Genomic DNA, 16,229 nt, shown 5'->3' with positions numbered 1-16,229 from the left:
GGAGTGTCTTGGAGTGGAGCGGTAGGCCCAGAGAACCCGAGGCAGTTCTTCGGCCCATTTTCCTCGTTTGGAGTCTAGCCGACGCTTAATGCCAGCGCACAATGTCTTGTTTGTTGCTTCGGCCTGACCGTTGCCCTGGGGGTAGGATGGGGTTGAATTGAAAAATCTAATTCCGAACTCAGCACAAAGTCCTATTAATTCTTTGCCGACGAATTGGGAGCCATTATCCGAAATAATTGCATAAGGCACGCCGAACCTCGTGACGATGTTCCTCCAAACGAATCGCCGAACGTTTGCTTCAGTGGTTGTGACTAATGGCTCAGCTTCCACCCACTTTGAAAAATAATCCGTTGCAGTTATCAAAAACTTGAAGCCCCCAAGGGCAGTTGGAAGTTTGCCAACTATATCCAAGCCCCATTGGGCAAAGGGCCAAGGGCTGGTGATGGGTTTGAGGGATTGAGCGGGCTGCTTTGGTATAGGAGAAAAAAGTTGGCAAGGTTTGCATTTTTTGACTACTTATTCACAATCCTTCTTCATTCCTTTCTAGAAGTATCCTTGACTTAGAGCTCTTTGACAGAGGGAACGCCTGCCGGAGTGACAACCGCAGCTTCCAGAGTGAAGCTCGGTCAAAATTGTTGGGACCTCGGTTGGATGAATGACTCGAAGATATGGCCCTGTGAAGCTTTTCCTGTAGAGTTGGCCATTCTCAGAGATCCAATAGTGGGCTGCTTTGCTACGTACACGATGGGCCTCCTTTTTGTCGGAGGGTAGCGTATCACTCTTGAGGAACGAGACTATCTCATCCATCCAGCTATGACCGATGGAGATGCTTAGAACTTCCTCTGAGACTTCAAAGCTTGGCTGGTGGATCTCACCGAGGCTAATGTGTCTGTATTCAGATGCTTTACTTGCCGAGGCTAAACTTGCCAGAGCATCGGCATGAGCGTTGTTCTCTCTGTTGATCTGTTCAATGTGGAATCCCCTGAATCCTCGTATTAGCTCAAGAGCCGAAGCCTGATACTTTATCATCCTTGGGTCCCGAGCTTCAAAATCCCCTGTTACTTGGTTAACGATCAGCTGAGAGTCACAGAAAACTTGTAGGTCTTCAACTTGTAAACTTGTTGCTGCTCGGAGCCCAGCTAGCAGTGCTTCATATTCAGCTTCGTTGTTTGTGGCTGGGAAGTTGATTGTGATAGCGCTTTCATGGAGGATGCCACAAGGGTTTACAAGGACAACCCCTGCACCCGCACCGTTGTTGTTGGATGCCCCATCAACGTGTAGCTTCCAAATGTCTCCACTGAATAAGTTCCATGTTTTCCGAGCCTCTTGTTGTTCCAGCATTCCAAAATTAGGTTTAACCAATGCTTCTTCGTCCGGGCTTTCGGGGGTGAATTTAGCAATGAAGTCTGCCAATACTTGGGCCTTGATTGCTGTTCGAGGCTCAAAATGGATATCAAAATTTGCTAATTCGACCGCCCACTGAGATACTCGGCTTGATAGGTCGGGCTTCCTTAGGAGGTTTTTTAGTGGAAACTCTGTGAGGACTACGATAGGGTGCTCCTGAAAATAAGGGAGTAATTTCCAAGCAGCTGTAACCAATGCTAGAAGAAGCTTCTCCAGTGGTAGATATCTGGTTTGTGCTGGGAGTAAGGTTCGGCTAGTAAAGTAAATGGGTTGGTCTTCAAGGCCTTCCCGTCGGATAAGTGCCGAGCTCATAGCAATCTTCCGTCCACTTGAAACTTTGTCGGCTTTGCTTTTTTAGGGTTTGGAAGAAAACATGGCATTTATCTGATGAGCGGCTAATAAACCTGTTGAGGGCTGCTGCCATCCCTGTTAACTTCTGAATTTCCCGAGGAGTTGATGGTGGTTTTAATTGTTGAATAGCTGAAATCTGGTTCGGATCTACTTCGATTCCACGCCGAGTGACGAAATATCCGAGGAACTTCCCGGAACTAACTCCGAAGGCGCATTTGTCGGCATTTAGCCGTAACTTGTACTTCTTCAGTATTGTAAAGACTTCGGCAAGGGGAGAGAGGTGGTTCTCGGCTTTGAGACTTTTGGCGACCATATCGTCAATATAAGCTTCCATGATCTCTCCGATGAGTATTCCGAACAATAGGTATACCATTCTTTGAAATGTGGCCCCCGCGTTCTTAAGACCGAACGGCATAACCAGGTAGCAAAAGAGGCCTCTGGGGGTGATGAATGATGTCCTTTCCATGTCGTCGGGGTCCATGGCTATCTGGTGGTAACCTCTGTAGGCATCCAAAAACCTGAGCCGAGCATGACCCGCTGTTGCATCTACTAATTGATCTATCTTTGGGAGGGGTAAACAGTCATTTGGGCAAGCATCATTCAAGTTGGTGTAGTCCACGCAGACCCTCCATTTTCCATTCTTCTTCTTTACCACCACAGGGTTCGCAAGCCAAGTGGGGTATTGCACTTCTTTGATGGCACCTGCCTCGAGGAGTTTGTCCACTTTTTCGTTTACTGCTTCGGCATGAATAGTGGCCGAACGTCGAGGCTTTTGAATCACTGGCTTGGCCGATTTTGAAACGTTGAGTGAGTGCTGGATGAGCTTCGGGTCGATGCCTGGCATATCGTACGGCGTCCAAGCAAAGACTTCGATATTGCTTTTTAAGAACTGAAACGTTTCTTCACTCTCGGCTTCGGGCAAACCGGCGCCGAGCATGAAATATCGTGATGCATCCTCGTTGAGTGGGAATTTGATAAGGTCTTCAATGGATTTTTCTTCTGGAAGAGATCCGACGTCCTCGAGAACCGGTTTGTCTGGGACTTCAACCCAATGTACTCGTTTGGAGTTTGATGTCTTTCCGACGGTTGAGACATAACATTGTCTGGCCTGTAATTGGTCTCCCAGCAGATCTTCTTGTTTGCCGTGAGCGCCGATGTATCTGATCACCTGGTGGTAGGTTGAGGCGGCGACTTTTATTGAATGGAGCCAATTTCGGCCGAGGATTGCGTTGTACGGACTCGGGGCATTCACGATGACGAACTCCAGATTAGAAGCAACCGAGCCTATAACAACGGGGAGGGTGATCCTACCGAGAGGCCAAACGGGCGATCCATTGAATCCAATTCGGGGAACTTCTGCTGGGAGAAGGCATGACTCTGGGATTTTGAGCTCCTTGAAGAGGGATAAGTACATTACTTCCGCCGAGCTTCCTTGATCTACAAGCACCCTTTTGACGGAGTGGGTTGAGATTTGCACCGTGACCACCAGAGCGTCACTATGGGGTGTTTGGATTCGTTGAAGATCTTGCTCGGTGAAAGTGATTGACTAGGGACGCTCAAGCGTCTTCATTCGTTTAGGAGCACGATCGATGGAAAAAATTTGGGTAACTTTCTGAGCTTTGTCAAGCTCTAAATGAAGCTGTTTTGCTGCCTCCTTTGTAGTTGGTTCATGAATAACGTTGATTACTCCGACCGGACGGGGAATGGGATTTTGTCCATCGGTGTTCAGCTGTCTCCTCGGCGTTTTTGTCCAATCAATATGATCATCGAGAAGTCCCCGTGCCGCTAGATTTTCCAAAAGTGCTTTATACGGAGCACAAGCCGTGGTGTAATGCCCAAGCTCGTTGTGGTACGAGCATTTTTTCCGACTATTATTATTACCTTCTTCTGTGTTCAATTTGGGAGGGTTTGGCCAGACAAAGAACAGTTCCCTCCCTAACGTACGGAGGAGGAAATAAATTGGTTCTTTAAAAACGGTAGTCTCAGCTATATAGTCATGAGCTTTCGGACCCTTTTTGTCTGCCATCTTGACTGTGTTGATCTGCTTTTTCGGCTGGACAGTGACCACAGGCTTTGGGGGTGCAATTTGGGGCGTGGGGATATGAAGGCTTTGGGGTGTGGTTGAGTTTTGTCGACCTTGGAGTTCTCGTTCGGCGAGGAACTCTTCGTAGGAACAGAACTGTTCAACCGTTCTCATTAGCTCGTTCATTCCGTGAGGTGCCCGTATTGCTAGCTCATCTAGAATCTTACTTCCTATTTCCAATCCATTTTTAAAGTTCCTTGCTGCCCAATATTGATCAACACCGGGTATCTCGTTAAACAATTGCCAGTAACGCTCGGCATACTTCCGAAGTGTTTCGCCGGGCCTCTTCCTCATCTGTGCCAGGGCATCTTCTTCCTTGGCTTGCTTGTTGCTAGTGATGAACCGATAGTTAAAAGCCCTTTCAAGTTCTTTGAAACTATGGATCGATCCTGCTTCTAGTTGGTTAAACCATAGCAGGCCGAGGCGCCCAAGACTCGAGGGAAATGCTTTGCACATGATGGCGTCGTCATCGGTGACGCATGAGATGGTGCTTCTGTAACTGATGAGATGGGTGTATGCTTCGGTCGTGCTGGGGTTGAACTTTTGGAATTTCGGGAGATGGAGCCCTGGCTTTGGCAAGGTGGCTTGGATATTGGCCGAGAAGGGAGGTTCTGTCAGCTTTTTCAATTGATACTTGTGAGTTGGCCGAAGAGGAAGACCTTCCCGAGTGTTCCGAGATTTCTTCGATGCTCGGTATTCCTGTTCCCTCTGTTTTTCTTCTATCACATCATGCTGACGTTGAGATCCCCTCTCTCTCTTCGCTATTAGGACCCTTCTGTGGTCTTTTTCTGGAAGATTTTCAGTATGATAGACCCTTCATTGGCTAGGACGATCGTCTTGCCGAACGACTACGCTTACGCTTTTTTCACGGGGAAGTTTCCGAGCGCTTCCTGAAATTGTTGCTCGTCCGTCGTCGGTCTTTTCCCGAAGTACTTCATCATGTTCAAAGCGTTGTCTCTGAGGACCTTTCCCGTTTCTTCGCTGCGTTCGACTTCTTCGCCGCTCGGATTTGTACGGGATAAGAGCCTGATCGTTGTCTTAAAATTTCACGGTATCGTAACTTTGGGAGCCCTGGGAGTATTCGTCTCCAGCCGATGAACTTGAGAAAACAGTATGTGGGCTCCCTTCTCGTTGCCCTTCTCTTCCTCTAAGTCCCGCACCATTGCCGAGACGTTGATGAACCGAGGAAAGTTGCTGCCTAAAGCGAGCGCTATCCCTGGCTCGGTGCACTGTCAATGGTGGGTCCAAGCGATCATGGACTGAGATTCTATGTGGCCGTACATCACCACCCAGAGGAGGAGGTGGTGGCAGATCTCCTCTCCGGCGCCGTCCCTTAGATCCGGAGTGGGATGCCGTCGGACATTCATTGGCTTTAATTTTTGCGATCTCCATTTTTAGAATGGCGACGTCAGCGTTTGTTTGTTCTTGCTGCTGTTCTAGCATTTGAACGTATGCTAGAGCATCCTCACTTAAACCCATTGGACGTTGGATGGTGGTGCTTACACCTGGAGGAGTAAATCCAGGAGGGTGAGATGGGGAGGCGGCATTGATACTGGTTTCAGAGGTGATTTGCAAAGAGGAACCAAGGGGTTGAAAAAGAGGGGGTGGAGGTGCTCCGCCCATTTTTAATAGGGGGAGATTGGTGGAAATCCGGTGGAAAGAAGTTGTTAGGACAAAAGATTTGGAGGACACAGAGGAGCCGCCGTGGATCTAAGAAACAACCGTTTCACGTCGGGTTCACCAAATTGTGGGGCTCCATTCCGAGTGGTTCATGCTTTCTGAATTGTGGGCTCGAGATCTACTCCTAGTTCCATCCTCTGCCCTGCAAAAATGAAGCACGACTAAAGACCACATCGGAGGTCCTCCGGGATGGCCCTCCGGTGTAAGAATCAGTTTCCTTGCAGAGAGAAAATAAGAACCAGGAGTTAGGGTTTTCTTTTGTGCGTACCTCCTCCAAGTAGGCATAATGGGATATTTATAGGGAACCTCTTAGCTTGATCTCCAAGATTGCACCAACGCTCAACACGCGTCGGCTGACGTCACTCTTATGTCATGTTTAGGGTTTTGCAACCATTTATAGGATGAGCTGGCACCTTCACGTGCCACCATCACTATCCTCATAACCGTTTGGATGACGTCACAACCATCATCATTGCCACGGTTGCTGTTCCCAAGCGGGCGAGCTGGAACGATGGCTACACTTCGTTCGGCGTGTTGTGCGACCTCGGATGGTGTCCAATCCGAGCAAGTTTTCCGTTCGCGTGGGTACTGGAAACTAAGGCGATTAAGGAAGTCGTAATTAACGACACCCTCGGCTACGAAGGCCTTCAGAGTTCCGAACGTTGAGAGAAAGATGGATTAGAGTTGATAGGGATACTGGATCACGTTCGGAAACGGCGCGAGCCATTTTGCTCGGCCTGCTACAAGTATCTGTGATTTTTCCGTCTCTTTCTGTTTCCTAGTCAAGTTGAGTTGGTGTGGCTGGGCTTTGTGGCTCTGGTTATGGGCTGATGTAAAGGGCTAGGTTCTAGTATGGGTTAGGGACTGGATCAGGAATTGTAAATGGGCGAGATTTAATTGGGTCAAGCTTGGGGTTGTTTTAGACTTTTAGAGTGCTATGATGATGAAAGGTCTGAATAAATTATAGCTCGTTTGGATGGTGAGAAAATGAAAAATTAGAAAGGGGAAGGACCAATCAAAATATTTCTCTTTTGTTCTTTTCTTTCCATTTCTCACTAAAATGTTCAATCCAAATGAGGGATTTTACAAGTAACCATAACCCTTTTTATGAAACCCCTCCATCCAAAGGGGATTTCTAACTGAAAAGGAAACTAGAACCCCACTTAACAAGGTGATAATCTTTATCCCTATTTCCTAATTACTTTACAATGGAAGATTAAATCTAACATAATTATACACAATTTTTTTTAAAAAAAAATCGCAAATGAATTCTTCGACTCTGTATTTATCCTGCATTATACGGTCGACAAGAAATAAGATGACGGACATCAACCAAATTCTACGAAGACACAAAATCCATGGGGGGTCTTTGAAACAAATGAAAGATCTTTTATGCTACTTCACAGTTTATAGCAAACGGACTGGACTGTCCGGTCCAACTCGTTTTGGGCTCTTTTTGGGGTTGCTTTAATAATTGAGACCGCTCATTTTTTCAAAGCTTGCAAATCATCCACCCCAATCATACTTTTAACAATATCTGATAAATATTGTTTTCGACGTGTTTATGTTCTCAATAAGAGTTAAAATTTGAATGGTCTCAATCATCAAAGTAGGCTCAGATAGGACCTTCAAACAGGCCAGACTAGATGGTCCCCCAAAAGGGACTTGAGGATCTTCCTCATTGCAACCATAGGAATTAAGTACTTACCATGGGAGGTGTGAAAATATGCGGGCCAGTATGTTCAGCTGGCCAGTGTCCATCTTTTGACTGAATTGCACAATTCAATCGAGCGGCCTTTTTGAGAGCAATTGTAACAGCTTCGTAGTTGACTTGTTCATTTTCCCCTAGTCTCATTGGTGGTATGCTTAGATCGATGTTGCTATTTTCCTTTTTAAGCTGCGTTTTTGGTTTCATCAAAACATATATGCTAACTGATGAGAAAACAATTCAAGAATTCTTCTACACCTTCAACTGAAACACGCAATCTAATTATTTGTTGTATCTCAAAGAAAGAAACTACTAATTTTCTCAAAGTAATTATGTAAAACAACTTGAGTTTAAGACTAATTAATACTCCCTCTCTGTCCCTTAATTGTTCTCCCTCCACGAATTTCATGCCATTTTCGAACCCCCAAAAGAATATATATATATATTCTAAAAGAAAATATTCAATACTGGTACATATTTTGATTTGATCAATACTAGTACATATTTTGATATGTGCATAGTTAAATATATGTCTAGCACGTGGAGCTACAATTATTTTGTAGAGCTAACGTGCATCGGACGGAACCATACACATTTGTGTCCAAATTTGTATGTACGATTTGCTGTGTGCACAAACTTTTTCTTAAGATTTTATTTACCTGCATTCGCATGAGAACATCGCCGCAGGGACGAACCCGAGATCTATTTTTCCGGTAGTCGTCTTGAGCTTTTTCAACTGCTTCTCTTTCCTCCGGTGTTCCAGCATCAGGATCGAACTCCCAAATTTGTCTACCAACAAAGTTGTTGGTGCTATACAACCATGGCCCTTGGCCTTCTGCAACCTTTAGCTTCCACATGTATTCTTTTTTGAACTCAATTCAATGGCGCCTCTCAGCCCTTTCTCTTAGTACGTAGCTGAGGTTGCATGAAACAAATTCAAAAACAATCATACATATATAATGTCAACAAGGGAATTTGTGACGGACGCAAGACTTATATTTAGCAAGCGGGTTCGGATCACATGTATTTCTACATCGATAACAAAAATACATTTTTCAATATATATACAATTTATATTGCTTGTTACTTGGTTTGGAAAGAGAAGAAGTAGTGTGTATATATCGTTCCTGTTGTTTAGATCGTGCAATTCAAAAAATAGAGAAAATATTCTGGAGTGCTGATGGACCCAATTGCACCTTTGGCACTCATGCTTTTTCCTCTAGGGGACCAATTTCACTACCAACAAGAGGAATAGAATCGCATGCCTACCAATTGTTACAAGCAAAATGGTCGCCTATTACACGGCTCACTAACTCTGCCTGGGGTGGGGTACCTATTATTCATCGGCGGTCCGGCACATCCCTACTATGCAAAACTGCCCCCCAACTCACTTAAAGGATGCTGCGACATTATGAAGGAAATTATTTCTGAATCACGAGAGTTCCTTTTCGTTAAGCCCATCGAGCCTAAGAATTGTTACAATGTTTGCCTATCTCAGTTTACTTTCTTTCCTTTTCATCAAATCAAAAATATATTCCAATTCTTGAAGTCTATAAATAAACATGAATTGGAAGAAAACGTTTAATAGGATACTAGTTTTACTTACAAGAGGCCTGAATGACTTTAGCTGTTTGCTGTGGAAGCTGCTTTGGAAGTCCAAATATAGAAACCCCTAAGAGGTTCTATTATGTTATTTATAGGGGAATAGCTCAAATACACATCACGCATAACTAAATATGTTACGCATATTATGGAGGGAGGGGGGCTGCTGTCCCCTTAGGGGCAGCAGCGGTCTGCTGTCCCCTTAGGGGCAGCAGCGGTCTGCTGTCCTCGAATTCGGGGCCCACTCCGGTCTCGATCCGATGATCGAAAACGTTCACTTCGTAGAGCTCGTCGAGTATAACAACTATGCAAAAAATCAGCTTAATTGAATATCACTAAGTACTTGATCGGAACCTTTTTATTTTAAAAAGAATGGATCCGAAACACTGGATTAAATCCACTGTAACCCATGGACTAAGAGTTTTATGGGCTCCGATCAGGTACTTAATGATATCCAATTAAGCTGATTTTTTGCATAGTTGTTCTATTCGACGAGCTCTACAAAGTGAATGATTCAGATCATCGGAGCGAGACCGGAGTGGGCCCCAAAATTGGGGCATGCTGTCCCCTCGGAGACGGCGCCCCCCCCCCCCCCGCGTCCGCATATTATAGACAAATGTTATGCTTCTAAATGAACAATGTTATGTCTCGCAATAGTTAAGGGTACATACGGTATGCACCGTTACACCTACTTGATAAAATGTGATGCCTATTGATAAAACGTTACGTATTTCAGTGATGAATATTAATACACCTCTGGTAAATGTTATGGATGCATGTCCATATCGTATGTTAATGAGAGCGGCAGAGTCGTCACATGGAGGAAGGCAGAGTCGCATGGATCGAGGAAGGCAGAGTCGCATGGAGGAGAGTAAACTGTCACTTCCAATTTTGAATCTTTGATCAAAGAAATGTTTTTTCCACGCCCGAAATGCTACTGGTACATACAATTTGTGCACAGATTTTGTGATGGAATCCACCACGGGTCCTACATAAATGATTCGAGCCGTTCATTAAATGTAAAATATTTTTTCAAGGGTTCCTGTTAAAAATTAGCTCAATCCAATACCTATAGGTGCTTGATCTAATCATCTAAGTTTTCATTACCCGAAAATCTGAATGAAAATTAGATGATTGGATCGAGCACTTATAGATATTACATTGAGCTGATTTTTTACAAGAACTCTTGAAAAAATATTTTACATTTAATGAACGGCTCGGATCATTTCTGTGGGATTCGTGTTGGGCCCCACTACAAAATCTGTGCACATGATTGTGCACAGATTGTAGATACCAGTAGCATAGTTCTATAAAAAACACATTTATCTTACTGATAAAAATGTTACTTTCTTTTCTTTCGGATTTTTTTATTGATTCCAATAAATAAATAAATAAATCAATTCCGCAATTATTGAAGTTTGGTGCTCAGTGTACACTGCATTCAATTCTAGTGTGCGTTTTTTTTTACTCGATCAGACACAATCTGAAGTTGAGGGTGGTTGTGAATTGACGGAAAATCTCATAAAGTTGTTGATCCGCTGATCCATAAATCAAAGCAGATCATTTTGTAAAGTTCGTTGACAATATCAATTCTAACAATGATGATCGACGTGATCGGCGTACTGATAAGTGTTATAGAAACACATTTATCTTCGAGAAAAAAATGAATTGACATACACGTTGGATTGGAACTCATTTTTATCTCAAGATCAATCCATAATGTTTTTGTTTTGTCAAGAAAATAGAGTTTCACATTGTTTGCGAGTGAACATTGTTAAGATTACTTAATAACATTTGAGATCTTTTTAGTCATTTCCAATTGGTTTTGAGATGAACACAAGCTGTTCGGGATTGTACTGTGGACTGTTTGTGTAGTGGGCCTAATAACTGTGGCTAAGTCAGGTCGGGTGGCCCAACGGCCAGTCCAGGCTAGCTGGACCTGAGTGGAAGGACCGGACCTAATCATAGCCCGAGTCCACAGCTCGGGCCTTTCGACTCACTTATTACACGGGCCAGCAAACCGGAACCGAATGGTTTGATCCGAGCCGTTCAACTGAGGAAACGTACCTTATCGGATCCAACCGTTATAACCCATGTGATTCACGGATGCCAGCTCACCGATCTGCACCTAGCCAATTGGCTCCATACTTCATATATGAAGTCATATAGACGGTGAGGTTGGGTTTTTGGCTACTTTAAAAAGAAAAATTGTTGGGATTTTTGCTAGTGCCTTCGACTTGAGATAGGGGCAAGGCGGCGAACATGAACACAAGTCGCGGTGAAAGAGAGGAAATTAATGCTGTTCGGGAATAGCATGGACTGAAATGACAGTGGAGCTTGGGGGAAACAGAGTAGAGGGAAAACCTCTGGTTTGCTTTTGTGGAACTCTGACTTTTCTTGATGTTTTTAGGCAACAATTGAGCATAGCCTCTTTTTTTTTTGGCCATTCGTTAGACCTAAGTCTAGTATAAAGGTGATGATCACCCTGGGGTTCTTGGGTAGATGAAACTGGACTCCAAAGAATAGTATTCCGCATGCTTGTGGTTATTTGTCTATGAGACTGTTAAGTTGTTGTTCCGAGTTCATGTGGATTGCCAAAATCACTGTTTCCAGGCATGCTAGTGGTGGTGTTGTAGCTTTTCATTCGTAAGCTTTTCTTTTCTTTTTTTTGGCGTTTCAGTTTAGATCTTGTTGTCTTACAGTCAAATCTTGTTATCGATTGTCTCTTTCCTATCGTAAACGAAGGTCTCATTGTAACTTGGGGAAAACGGAAAAGAGCATCAAATGTCATTTGGTGGTACAAATGTTTGTAGTTCGTAGATTGCTGCTGCTGCCGCGCTGCTACTTGGATTGAGTACTTATAGTACACCTTGACTATGAACTTCTTACTTTCTCGTTCGATACACAGGTAATAGTAACAAAAACCATAGCTTGACCGTAACTAATGAGAGGAACTGCTGGTTTTTTCCCCCATTGTGCGGCTGCTCGGCTAATATCTGATTCATCATAGGGTACATTTGGTTCTGCAATAGGGCGAGACATGTTTGGTTCTTGATATGGTAACGGAAAGACAGGAAATTTTAGATACTGAAAAAACTCATTGGACATCAGCATAGTATCTTTTGCATCCTGTCAAATGGAAAAAACTAAAACCCAACTTCTATGTTTCGGCTTCGCTGCTGGTATCTTATTTAAGGTGACGTGCAGACTAATTATTCATTAAAAACGGAGTTGAAAATGAACAAAGATGTAGGCCAATTTTACTGTCTAAGCAATTTTTTTTAATGTTTGGCAATTAAAAAGTTGACACATTAGGCGTGAAAAGCATTACATATACCACTCCGATTGTGACGCGCAGAATCATGACTGACAAGCTCCTAACAGCTCTAGACACGTTGAAGATACATCGTGAAACATGTTCGGTAGGATTCCATCAGATTGTTCAAGTTCAAGCAGATTTTGAAGGTTCCAGATTTTGTACCAGTATATTACTTGAAAACATAAGGGATGTGCATATCAGAATCCATACATCTCAAAACTAGAGACAAAGCAAGTACTTTTAGATAGATGTTGAGCCCCCTCTGTCAATATCCTCCATCTCAATCTGTACAAGAGCCAAACAAATGAGATTTCTACCGATACATAGCTTGTTTGAATTCCGCTGAATCAACCTCAAGGACAACCTCAGAACACTTCAGCCATTTAACATAGTGATTGGCTTCACGGCTGCCATATCTTCTGCCTTTAAAGTAGTTCCACCATCCCTCTTGAAGGGGCTGCCACTTTCCACTTGAGGTGTACTTGTATGTGGGCTGATTACATGCCATAGCCTTGCCAAACTTGCCTTTGTCTAGACATGCAGTTGGGAGTTCAATAACACTCTTCTTTCTTTCTTTTTTGCAGTGATTTCGACTTGGAGCTCCCAATTGAAAATTCGCTAGTACTACAGTTCTTTTCCACGTAGCTCCAACAAGTTGACTGAAGTCATCCCTAGATATACCACCCAGCCAAACCTGAAACCTGTCAAGCATACTGCTAAAAGTTTGCTTGAACGAGCAATGGTTTTTTACCCTTGCCTTTCGAACTGTAAGAAGAGTTCCGTGTTGGAAAAAATGGAGATTTCCCACTTGTGTTGATGAAAGAAAATGAACAGTGAAGCGAATACGGCTCTCAGAAGTGCAAACTACAATCAAAAGAGATGCAAGTTGAGGGTACATTCACAGGACCAGAGTCTGACTCCAGTAAACGAGCTTATAAATGGGTTACAAAGAGATGCAAAGATCCCACAAACGGGCAAAATGCAACACGATTGTCCTCAAAAGTAATCTGAAGAGTCACTGAAATTAGCCTGAAATACCAATTCTACTGAAACATATCATTGCCTTGTATGACAAATTTCCCCAAGCCCTTGCTCATACAAGATAGACTTTTTAAAGCTCTTTACTTTGCCTCGGCAACATATCTCTTCTTGATATGATAATCTGTTCTTCATAAATGGCTTCCATTGCGTATCCATCGCGTAGTTGATTGGATCAGTAGTATGATTCATTGTTTTCGAGTGGTATATATATATATATAAATATATATATATATAAAATTCTATGCCGCAATTAGCCAGCCAATTTGACCAAAAAAAACAAAACAAGAAGAAGCAGCCCTAGTACTCTTTAACACAAAAGTGGGAAATTACAAATTAATTAGTTCTCATCTCTCTTCCGTGTTCAAAAATATTTCCCTAATGGAACAACCTAATCCTGCAATGATTTGATGATGCATGATGTGCATAATTTCAGAAATATGAGAAAGGAAACAAACCAAAGAAAGGAACAAACCATCACCTCAAGGCTTCACAAGCAGAAATCTTTGGGTTAGTCTGAGGGACTCATTCTGATAATCAGACTCTAGAAGAAACAAGCAAATATACCTACGGTACCACCATAACATATTTGCAATTTGATACTACAAAAGCAAAGCAAAGAACATATCGCAGGTTATTATTTATTGGTCCATGAAGGGTAGCAGACTAAAAGATAATAGCTTGTGCTGTTATGCAACTAGTAGACTAGAAGAAAGAGGGCACTTATTTAGAGGGCACTTATTTAGGGGCAGGGCTGCAGACACAAGACACGAATCCAAGCACAAGACATAGACGGCAGATCCAGACACAGATGTACAGAGAATTGTCCGAGATCGAAAGGCTCCAGATGACATCCGTGTCTCGAACATCTTCCTTCATTATAATTCCTCCCTATCTGACAAGCCCCAAATTGAGAATGCCCCAAGAAGTGTGAGGCCATGACCTCTCTTTGGCTTTCATGAGCAGGACTCTAGCCCAAGCAATCCAGCCTTCCCATGACATCCTCTTGTCCCAAGGGCTTCCCCATTCCAACAACAAGGTCAGCCCTTTCACAGCTTCCCTCTCACCTTCCTCAAACCTTCCACTGCTCAAATAAACCTGAGCCAACACCACATGAGGCTCTCCAATAAACGGGTTTTTCGCGATACACCCAACCAACAACTCTTCGGCTCGCTCCAAACCAGCACTACAATTGACAGCTTCCCAGTACATATCCCTGGCAATTATTTGCTCCCCTGCATCCAAAACCCTGGTGCAACCATCGAAAACCGGCGGTACCACCAGCTCAATCTCCTCGTCTCTACCGGCCTCGATCACCACTCCCTCAACACCCTCACCACCACCACCAATTTTTTCCCTTCTCCTCTTTTCCAGCAAAATCTCCTCTTCTCTCACTATCAGATTGTAAATTGCGCCCATCCTCGATAACGAGTTCATCCACAACCCCGGCTTCCCGTCCCCGGGCCACAAACCCCCTGCCACATCATTCCCACTAAACTCGAGACGGCCGTTAAAATTCTCGAAAAGGACGTCCTGGAAACTGAAAAGCTGGTCGCTGAAGTCCGCAATGGTCATCATCACGAACACAGCGACCAGCCTCCGGGACACGAGGACGTCCTCCCCCGTCTTGATGTGCTTCACCACCACCCCATCCTTCGGCACGACAGACTCCAGCTTCTTCCTCCACCCTTCCTCCTCGTCAAACACGCCCCTCTCCTTGGCATTCCTCACCGAGACCTCCGAAGCCCCGAGGTCCTCGACGAGCTCCGCGTCCGCGTAACGGAACAGCAGGTCGTCGTGGATCAGGGGCTGGCGGGGGACCACGCAGAACATGTAGATGAGCCGCTCGGCCTCGGCGCCGACGTGGCGGCGGACGTCCTCGCGGCCGGTGGTGGCGGGGTCGAAGATGGCGAGGTTGACGTAGGAGTTGGAGTAGGCGGAGTGGAAGAGGCCGCAGAGGGCGACGGCGGCCGGGGAGTTCCAGAGGGTCAGGATGCGGTGGATGTTAAGGAGGTGGTGGAGGAAGGTGCCGTGCTTGTGCCAGCACTCGTTGGCGCCGACGGAGCGGAGGAGGGAGATGAGGGAGGGAAGGTTCGGGTCGATGGGCGAGAGGTCGCCCGTGAGGAAAGGGCGGGCGGATTGTAGGAGGGTTTGGAGGTACTGCTGCTGTTGGTGGTGGTCATGAGCGGTGGTGCTGGGCTCAGATTGGGGTTTGAGTGGAGGAGAGAGGGATGAGGAAGTTGGCATGGTTGGTGGCGGTGGTGGTGTGGTGTGGGGATTGATTTTGGTGATGAACTCTGGTTGTTAGAGGCGGAGTGATGAGATATGTATGATTCATGTGAATAACCGGAGAAGTTTTTGAGTGCAAATTAGGTACCGCACGCATTCAAGCAGTCCAAACGTGTTTTGATTAGAACACTTTCTCTCCCTCTAAGCCGACCACTCTCTCTTCTCTTATTCTCTAAAATCGTGGCCATCTAAAGCATGTTTAGACGGCTCGGATTAGTGCTCGGATACTTCGTGAATTATATCTTATTTGCACCAATACTGTTGGTGAAGATGACGATGATAGGATTAATTATTTTGTGATTTTGGAACATTGTCACGTGATGCCCCTAATACATTTATCCACCACACGTTTTCGCAGAGCAATATGCTTAGTTTTTGATCTCGCAAAAATATGTGATGATCAGGATTTTGGGCCATTTTGTGACGTGCTCAAAGAGCACCGAAAAATTTGTCTCGTGATAGGGATAGGGTCTAAAGTTTCTCATCGTACCTCTATCTTTTATTTATCTCTCTTCCAAGCTACTCCACCTTTCATGAGTCGTTCTATTTCATACTGCGAATTTGACCCGTTAATTTTAATAACGTCGATGATGTGCATCTTTGCTTAAAAAAACAATATATATATATATATATATATATATAGAGAGAGAGAGAGAGAGAGAGAGAGAGAGAGAGAGAGAGAGAGAGTCCCTTTCCACCCCCTACCCATTACTCCCCACCCCATCCCCAATCCGATCCCCAATGAGAATTTGTTT

General features: G+C 44.4%; 2 protein-coding genes across 2 annotated transcripts in view; both read right to left on the bottom strand.

Annotated features, from left to right (window-relative positions):
- LOC131317798 (dammarenediol II synthase-like) overlaps positions 1-8,149 on the bottom strand; it is a 122,023-nt gene extending 113,874 nt beyond the window's left edge. The window contains exon 1 of the mRNA XM_058347445.1: positions 7,886-8,149. Within this exon, the coding sequence (XP_058203428.1) occupies positions 7,886-8,083 (198 nt within the window). The 5' untranslated portion in view covers positions 8,084-8,149. The remainder of the gene's footprint in view (positions 1-7,885) is intronic.
- A 5,648-nt stretch (positions 8,150-13,797) lies between these two features.
- On the bottom strand, positions 13,798-15,684 carry LOC131317796 (uncharacterized). The gene has a single exon (XM_058347440.1). It carries the CDS (start codon positions 15,430-15,432, stop codon positions 14,077-14,079), a length of 1,356 nt encoding a protein of 451 aa, XP_058203423.1. The 5' UTR covers positions 15,433-15,684; the 3' UTR covers positions 13,798-14,076.
- Positions 15,685-16,229: the final 545 nt, after the last annotated feature.

This window comes from Rhododendron vialii, chromosome 2a (assembly GCF_030253575.1).
Source record: "Rhododendron vialii isolate Sample 1 chromosome 2a, ASM3025357v1".
Lineage (NCBI taxonomy): Eukaryota > Viridiplantae > Streptophyta > Magnoliopsida > Ericales > Ericaceae > Rhododendron > Rhododendron vialii.
Note: the sequence above shows the minus strand (reverse complement) of the source record. Positions and strands in the feature narration are given on the sequence as shown.